Here is a 9,195-nt window from a genome sequence, read left to right as displayed (position 1 = left end):
TTAAAAACAAAGGTTTAACAAAGGACTTAAATATTGATCTGTTTCTTACCCACACCCATCATATCACTTCTGAAGTGATGTATTACTTTTATACTGCCTTTTATGTGATTTTTGGAGCTTCAAAGTTCTGGCCACCATTCACTTGCTTTAAAATGCCCAACAGAACTGAAATATTCTTCTAGAAATCTTCGTTTGTGTTTGGCAGTATAAAGAAAGTCATCTGCATCTGACATGGCATGAAAGTAAGCAAATGATGAATTTTCATTTTTGGTTGAACTATTCATCTAAAGACTGAATTCCCAAACGTCTTTAAAATGACAAGGACAGCAGTTTCAGAGAACCTGGGGGATCAATTTTAACATGCATCAAAAGTGATATGTTTTCTAGGTCAGATAAAAATAAATAAAACTGACTTCTATTCAGGAAAAGCGTTAGCTCATTGATAAAAGTCCTTGCATCTATTTCCGGTTGACTCGGAAGCTTCTCTCACATCCTTCTATTGTCAACATGGCTGTGAATCTGACTGAATTGTCTCTTCCACAATTAGAGAGCTTGAAAACTCAGCTTGACCAGGTAATTTGTGTTATGACTAGATCCATGGCTGATTGCAAGATAAACTCCACCGTGTTCTTTCTGGTAGTGTTTGTTAACATTCACGATCTGGCTATCTGTCACGCTGTTTGACTCCGATCAAGCCAGCCGCTATTAAAGTTTTGGCGTGCGCCTGTAGCGATAATTACGGTAATTTGCGGGAGAAACAGAGACATGTGCTTTCCGACTCCGGTTCACTGGATAGGATAACGAATCTTACTATAATAGCATTAAAGGCGTTCATTAGGTGTTTCTATATATTTGTATAGTCTTTGTCAAAGGTGTATGGGTTTGAAGACTTCTGTATAGGGCAGGTGTTTGCTTTATAAATGCATCAACATGAGATATTATAAATTAAACATTTCTACCAAGGATATCTCATTGTAAATGTCATTCAAATAAATAGGAAACATGAGTGCCCATTTCTTGCATATTTATGCAAGCATATGTTCTGTATCAGTTTGCAGTATAATGCATCCAAAGTCATTTCCATTTTTCACACAGTGAAAGACCTATAAAACGTTTCAAATAAGCAGAAAAAAATGAACAGTTTTTAATGTTTTAATTCAAGACTACATGCACCCTTCATATGAAGCTTTATTACCGTTTCAATTTGTAGAAATGTGCACATATATTTAGAGACTAATTCTAATAAGTAAACAAAATATTGACCACTTTCCTTGGATGACCTTCCAGTCTATATCATGAGGCATATGTACTGTGTCAGTTTGGAGTACCAAAAGAAGGCACATTGCCATTTCTCAAATAAAGTGACATGTAGAAAAATGCATGCAGATATCTTTTAAGAGTCCTCCGTCACTATCAGCACACTTCATATGGACAAAAGGGAAGAACTATTATTCCAGATACACTCTCATGTTCCCTGGTTGACCACAGTATGAGTCTGTACAACCTGAGCAGTCTCTGGAAAATTCTACATTTTGGACGATGCTTAAGGATAGCCAAGCAGAGTATGCTCAGACTCACCAGGAGCAGTTCACCATAGCAGTGTTCATTAAGGTGTAGGAAGAACAGCATGAACCACCTGCTGACATTGTAATCTACAGAGAGAAGGTTTTTGGAAGAAGCTGCCAGGAAGAACCAAAAAGGTTATTTCGCTGTGATGTCAGAAGAACCTTTTTTGGTTCCTCAAAGAATCATTGAGCGATGGATTCTTTAAAGAACACATCACTGAAAGGTTCTTGGAGGCACCAGAAAAAGTTCTTCTATAGCATCATAGCAAAACACCCTATGGTTCTTCCTGGCACTTTATTTTTTAAGAGTGTTGGTTTGATATATGTACTCAACCTGGCTTAACCTTTTTTCATCAAACTAATCTTGTGGCTTGAAAAGCATAAGATATCTGAGCTTGCTATTAATGATCATTGTATATAAAAATGTGTGTTTTTGTTTGTTTGTATGTAAGTATGGGTCTAGTTGGATGTTAGAGCGTAGTTGTATTGTTTTCTGTAAGAATTTTTCTACTTGTATGGCTGTTTTTAAGAATGCGTCTTGTTGTGGGGTTATATGTCAGAATGTATCTAGTTGTACGTAAGAAGGTGTCTTATTGTATGGTTGTGAGAATTACAATATTCTCCTTGATTGTTCAAGGGTAACCACGCTAAACAACACCAAGAAGGACTAAAGCATGCTCTGTTTGATTTTGTTCTATTAATTAAATTGCAAAGAGGAAATTGTGTTTGTAACACAATAGAGGACTTAACGGTTTATTAAAAAATGATTTGTATTTACAACATTGTTCAAGTTGCTACAGAACATGAACAGAATTTTTTATGACATAAAAGCAAATAATGTATGCACAGTGAATGATACATATAGACCAGTTGATATATGTGGACCTAAACTTAGTGAATTTATTACACAAATGTAAAACTGCATCTTTGATAAACATGTATAATTTAGATGTATTAGGTTCCTTGAACCTTCAGAGATGTTAATCAACTCCAGAGCATTGCCTTGTATTTTCTTGATAACTTCACTGAAAATATCTTCACTGTTTACTTTGTTCATCTTTAAAGCTGAAGTATGCATTTTCTACACACATAGTGCCACCCAATGGAATTGCAAAAAACAACAAACTTTTCAAAACAACATTCTGAATATTACCCTATCTGCTTTAGGTTGAACAAATAGGTAGTCCCGCCCCCAACTCACACTATTGGTTGAGTCATTGTTGGTGGATATGGTCTAGACCGAGGTCGCCCAAAACAAACAGGAAATTGTATAGCACCACAGAGACGGTGTTTACAGTGTTTGAGGAAATTAACCTACTAATGGCTTTCTTATATCTGTCTCTGCATATTAAGCTAGAATAGGATCAATTAATTGAACAATGAAAAAGGTACATTGTTAAGTTTTATGGAAAAAATATGCAAGGATGTACTTGTGGGAAATGGTTGTCAACTTATTTAAAAAAAAGAATTTGTGCACAGTAAATTGTTCTAATGTACGTACACTCGCGTAATGAAGAATACAGCCAATAGTAAATAGGATTTTAATTTATGTTGCATTGAGCTGTGACCCTGTTTCCCACATGACATAGGCGGTGTTGAGAACACATGACACATTACTGACCCTTTTTGTACTTATGTGAAATCACAATTCTACAGGTCTCCAAATTCAAAATAGCAATGTTTTTGCACGTTTTGGTAATTTGTATGCTTTTTTACTCCAAATTACCTCAGTAAATATGCTGTAAATGAGGGTTCAGACAGTGTGGGAGGTCCCTTGCAAGAAATGGGCCTTATTTTTTATTTTCTACTTTTTTTAAAATTACTTATAAAGGTCTCTGACCTCTTTGATGTTTTTGTTGACTACATCCATCTTAGTCCAAAGTGATAAAGTAAATAGGATTTTTATTAAGGGTTTTGATTGTGTGGGAGGTCCTTTGCAAGAAGTGTTTATCTTATAAATATCTCTATATAGCTGTCTGTCTATAGATGATTGGATTTTTCTAAAGGACTCTACAGTTCAACGTTTATTACAAGGTACATATTAATGACATTTACAATGAGATATCCTTGGTAGAAATGTTTAATTTATAATATCTCATGTTGATGCAGTTGTAAAGCCTACACCTGCCCTATTCAGAAGTCTTCAAAACCATACACCTTTCACATAGGCTATATGAAATATATGAATGAACACCAACACCTCAGAAACACCTAATAAACGCTTTTATTGTTATTATAGTAAGATTCGTTATCCTATCTAGTGAGAGTAACCATCTCAATTTCACTTCTAAGCACTATGCGTACATCAAAGACTTAAAGTGGATTTGGAGGCAGGCTAATTTTAGGTTTTCAACCGAAGTGTGATTACACTGCAGCAAATGTGTGTTGGAGGAAATTGATTTCTGGCCTCATCTCCATTTAGTATCCTATAGTTACTTGTCTAATTATTATGCAAGGAGAGAGTATATCCAAGCAAACTAATTAGTCGTTCATTTTGGACAATTATCAAGTGAAACAACATGGATTTGCTTTGTAGGAAACAGAGTTCCTGTCATCCTCCATTGGTCAGCTGAAAGTCGTCCAAACAAAATATGTGGAGGCTAAAGACAGTTTAAATGTTCTCAATAAGAGTAATGAAGGTAAGCGTTGGAACATTCTACTTACAAATACGTTCTGGGTTAAATTCTCTATAATAATAATCTGTTGGTTGAACTTTTTTCCCTATCCCTTTTGTCTCTCAGGAAAAGAACTACTTGTCCCCCTCACCAGTTCTGTATCCTCCCAACAATTGAGTTGCTGATTGATTAATGTTTCTCATATGTTGCCACCATCAGACAACAAAAAAAAAGGATCACGGAGACAGTTTGTTTATGTGCGTGTGTTATTTAGTTCTGTTACATAATACGGCTATCTGGCAAGGTGCTATTTATTCCCTTAACTACCTTATTGCAGATGTACGTACCTGGAAAACTTCATGACGTAGACCATGTCTTGGTGGATATCGGAACAGGTTACTTTGTAGAAAAGGTTAACCAAGATCTTGTTTTTCCAACTTAAACACTTCAGAAGTGTTCAAAATATTGTGAACTATCTATAGCATAGCCACCTTAAAATGACATTCACAACATTTCTAGGCATTGAATAAAATGCACAAAAAACAAAAAAAACAAAATGCATGTTTACTAAAAGTATTGTTTATTCTGGGAACTGTGAGTTTTCCTGAAGTAAATCTTGCTGCTTTTCATCTTTTCAGAATGTAGAGGACAGTAAAGGGTTCTTTAAACGCAAAATTGACTTTCTAACTAAACAAATTGAGAAAATTCAGCCTGCTCTTCAAGAGAAACATGCGATGAAGCAAGGTAAGTTTTTAGATAAACAGTTGTTTGCGTTAGTTTACATACCCCTTAGAGAAGCTGTAAGATATGTAGCATTTTCAAAATATGAGGTCATAAGATTTTAGAACTGTCCTGAAGAAACTGCATCACTAAAGGCTACAAACAGTCATGTTGTGGGTCGTGTAAATGCAAAGTGCAATGTCTGGTGATGTCACAAACACAGATTTCAAAATAAGATGTTTCAATAAGGTGGGAAATATAAATTGTCTTTTTAGACTAGGGAGGACATTTTGAGTTCTACATTTATAATTACATATATAATTTACAGTATGTTTTTATAAGACAGTTAACTCTTATCTCTAAATATCAAGTAAAATGTGATTCTCCATTTCATGAATGCTTTAAGATTTGAAACCACAATATGGCCTGTAAAGGCTGTGTTTTAAAATCTGATAATCTGCATTAACTACGTCAGTTAGTGCTGCGTGAGCACGTTGCACCCTCTGATGGTACACGCTGAGCAGCGCAGCAATTTGAAATGATTTAACATTACAGTTCGCCTTGTGACTTTGTCAAAATGATCGCTTCCCAAATGTTGGCTATAGATGCAGTACACTTTAAACACATCACAAAATAAAGCAATATTTAGCTATCTATCTGTATCTTCATGGTAAGAGTAGTGGATGTTTTATCCTACCATTTTTAGCTTATCGATATGATTTGATATGATTTGTATCTGTCACGTAACTAATACTTTATGAACGCTGAGGTCAGTTTTGATTAATCTGGTGTATTCATGCATGATAGATGAAGCTGTGCTACGATCACACTACAATTGCATTGGAAATATTATCTGAGTCTTTTATATAATTCTCCATAACAGTTTAGATCTTACATTCATTTGGAGCATCCACACATGATTGCAGCTGATGAGATTAGAGGTGGCATCAAGCAAAGCGCTATGAAAAATGTTCTCTTCCTTATTCAGCCTTTGGTGGATTAACAGCGTATCTAACTATGGGATTTGATCATATTTTTATGCAAAACTTTGATTACTTGATTTTAAAAGCAATAAAATTGTCAAATGAAAATTTGAATTAATCTATAAAACTCACAATAACTTCACAGTTGAAAAAGGCTACTAAATGCATGTAATAACTTTTAATTTCTCCTTTATCCCTCTATGTTTTTTCCTAAAAGCTGTGGTAGAAGTTATGAATATGAAGCTCCAGCAACTGCACAGCCAACAGGCATCACAGTCTGGCACCACCAAAGCCTAAAAACAGTTCAAAGCAGCATGGTAGAAAATTCTATGGAGACTGTTAGCATTTACCCTATAGATCGGTCCAGTCTGCAACCTTCAGAGAATCACTGCTTTGTTGTCAACATGTCATTCACTGCTCATTGGAGGATGAATGTCCAGCACCTTGCCTATATTAAACAACTTTTCACTCTTTTTGTCCAATGTTTTCATTCTGATGTTTAGTGAACAAATGATCCACTGGGCATGGCTGATGACTCTTATCCATAAAGCCTTTGAAGAGTTACCTTGTCACAATGTGCCAGGCAAATTTTTAATTGTTAAAAAAATAGATCATTTTGTGAGTATTCACAGCGCTTCACTTTTTTCCACATTTTGTTATGTAAAATTCTACAAACAATACCCCATAATGACAACATTAAAGAAGTTTGTTTGAAATCTTTGCAAACTTATTAAAAATAAAAAAATAAAAAAATCACATGTACATAAGTATTCACAGCCTTTGCCATGACACTCAAAATTGAGCTGTCCCGTTTCCACTGACTGGAGTCCACCTGTGGTAAATTCAGTTGATTGGACATGATTTGGAAAGGCACACACCTCTCTATAGAAGGTTCCACAGTTAACAGTGCATGTCAGAGCACAAACCAAGCCACAAAGTCCAAGGAATTGTCTGTAGACCTCCGAGACAGTATTGTATTGAGGCACAGATCTGGGGAAGGAAAAATTATTATTTCTGGAGCATTGAAGGTCCCAATGAGCACAGTGGCCTCCATCCGTAAATGGAAGAAGTTTGGAACCACCAGGACACTTCCTAGAGCTGGCTGCCCAAACTGAGCGATCGGGGGAGAAGGGCCTTAGTCAGGGAGGTGACAAAGAACCTGATGGTCACTCTGACAGAGCTCCAGCGTTTCTCTGTGGATAGAGGAGAACCTTCCAGAAGAACAATCATCTCTGCAGCACTCCTCCAATCAGGCCTGTATGGTTGAGTGGCCAGACGTAAGCCACTCATCAGTAAAAGGCACATGACAGCCCCTCTGGAGTTTGCCAAAAGGCACCTGAAGGACTCTTAGACCATGAGAAACAAAATTCTCTTGTCTGATGAAACAGATTGAACTCTTTGGCCTGAATGGCAAGTGTCATGTCTGGAGGAAACCAGGCACCGCTCATCACCTGGCCAATACCATCCCTGGCAGCATCAGGGCAGCATCATGCTGTGGGGATGTTTTTCAGTGGCAGGAACTGGGAGACTAGTCAGGATCGAGGGAAAGATGAATGCAGCAATGTACAGAGACATCCTTGATGAAAACCTGCTCCAGAGTGCTCTGGACCTCAGACTGGGGTGATGGTTCATCTTCCAACAAGACAACGACCCTAAGCACACAGCCAAGATAACAAAGGAGTGGCTATGGGACAACTCTGTGAATGTCCTTGAGTGGCCCAGCCAGAGCCCAGACTTGAACCCGATTGAACATCTCTGGAGAGATCTGAAAATGGCTGTGCACCAACGCTCCCCATCTAACCTGATGGAGCTTGAGAGGTCCTGCAAAGAAGAATGGGAGAAACTGCCCAAAAATAGGTGTGCCAAGCTTGTAGCATCATATACAAAAAGACTTGAGGCTGTAATTGGTGCCAAAGGTGCTTCAACAAAGTATTGAGCAAAGGCTCAATAATGAATAGTGAATAGTGTGTCGTTTTTTATTTTTAATAAATTTGCAAAGATTTCAAACAAACTTCTTTCACATTGTCATTATGGGATATTGTTTGTAGAATTTAGAGGAAAATAATGAATTTAATCAATTTTGGAATAAGGCTGTAACATAACAAAATGTGGAAAAAGTGAAGCGCTGTGAATACTTTCTGGATGCACTGTGTATATATATTATATATATATATATATAATATATATACACAGTGCATCCGGATATGTGTGTGTACTTATATTTGCATTTAATTACTGGTATTTTCACGTGAGTCCATGCGATGCAAATAAAATGTCCTGCTTTGTTCTGAACAGTTGTCCCAAGCAGATGAGTTACTATTCTATGTTACAGAGAGCAGTAAAATGAAAGAAAATTTAGGCTTGTTTGTAGAGCCTGACCGATATGGGATTTTTGAGAACGATACCGATTACTGTTATGGTGGCCGATATAGTTTATTTTTGAACACAGATCTTTTCTATGTGGATTGTTCACTGAATTTGCACCAATATGACTATGCAAAGGTACTCAGAAGGCTGCTTTCTTACATATTGGTGCAGCGGTTAGCACTGTCGCCTCACAGCAAGAAGGTCGTGGGTTCAAACCCTGGTTGCCCCGGCCTTTCTGTGTGGAGTTTGCATGTTCTCCCCGTGTCTGCGTGGGTTCTCTGTGGGTACTCCGGCTTCTTCCCACCATCCAAAAGACATGCAGGCTAGGTTAATTGGTGTCTCCAAAAAATTGCCCTAGATGTGGATGTGGAGGTGAGTGTGAGTGTATGTCTGTCTATGTGTGGCCCTGTGATGGACTGGCGACCTGTCCAGGGTGTCCCCTGCCTTTCGCCCAATGTTAGCTGGGATAGGCTCCAGCCCCTCACGACCCTGTACACAGGATAAGCGGTTGACGATGGATGGATGGACATCAGTACTCTATGTTAAATAATGAATAAATAAAAATACAATAAATAGCTAAATAAACATCAGTAGTACTGTTTAGTATCAGTCAAATTCTGACTATTGGCAGGTTGTAGGACCTACAAGGATTTACACCTGCTGAGACGAGAAAAACGGCGGCAACGGTGTTGCAACGTATTCTGCTATACAAGTTCAGGGGAACTTTCAACGGTGGAAAACCAGAAGTTTAAATATTGCATTTTATAAATGTTATGAGTGGAATTGTTCGGTTGAAGGGGGTACCAAACTGAATCCTGAACAAAACAGTTTGGTGAATACATGTTTACACTTTAGCTTCCACTCAGCTGACAAGCAATTAATGTAGCTACATGGATAACTAGTTAGTTATAAGCTTGTTGTCACAGAAAGTAAAAGATGAACCAA

General features: G+C 37.3%; 1 protein-coding gene across 1 annotated transcript; it reads left to right on the top strand.

The window, feature by feature from the left end:
* The first annotated feature begins 486 nt into the window (after window positions 1–486).
* On the top strand, window positions 487–6,572 carry LOC127653604 (prefoldin subunit 5-like). The gene is made up of 6 exons (XM_052140336.1): window positions 487–573; window positions 4,102–4,204; window positions 4,307–4,338; window positions 4,518–4,592; window positions 4,819–4,924; window positions 6,101–6,572. Exons 1-6 carry the CDS (start codon window positions 508–510, stop codon window positions 6,178–6,180), a joined length of 462 nt encoding a protein of 153 aa, XP_051996296.1. The 5' UTR covers window positions 487–507; the 3' UTR covers window positions 6,181–6,572.
* Window positions 6,573–9,195: the final 2,623 nt, after the last annotated feature.

Source organism: Xyrauchen texanus, chromosome 13 (genome assembly GCF_025860055.1).
Source record: "Xyrauchen texanus isolate HMW12.3.18 chromosome 13, RBS_HiC_50CHRs, whole genome shotgun sequence".
In the NCBI taxonomy this organism is placed as follows: Eukaryota; Metazoa; Chordata; class Actinopteri; order Cypriniformes; family Catostomidae; genus Xyrauchen; species Xyrauchen texanus.
Note: the sequence above shows the minus strand (reverse complement) of the source record. Positions and strands in the feature narration are given on the sequence as shown.

Excerpts from the sequence above, each read along its gene's own strand:
- LOC127653604 (XM_052140336.1), top strand. The coding sequence starts at position 508 with ATGGCTGTGAATCTGACTGAATTGTCTCTTCCACAATTAGAGAGCTTG. Across the intron at positions 4,205-4,306 it reads TCTCAATAAGAGTAATGAAG|GAAAAGAACTACTTGTCCCC; the intron begins GTAAGCGTTGGA and ends TTTGTCTCTCAG. Across the intron at positions 4,593-4,818 it reads CAGGTTACTTTGTAGAAAAG|AATGTAGAGGACAGTAAAGG; the intron begins GTTAACCAAGAT and ends TCATCTTTTCAG.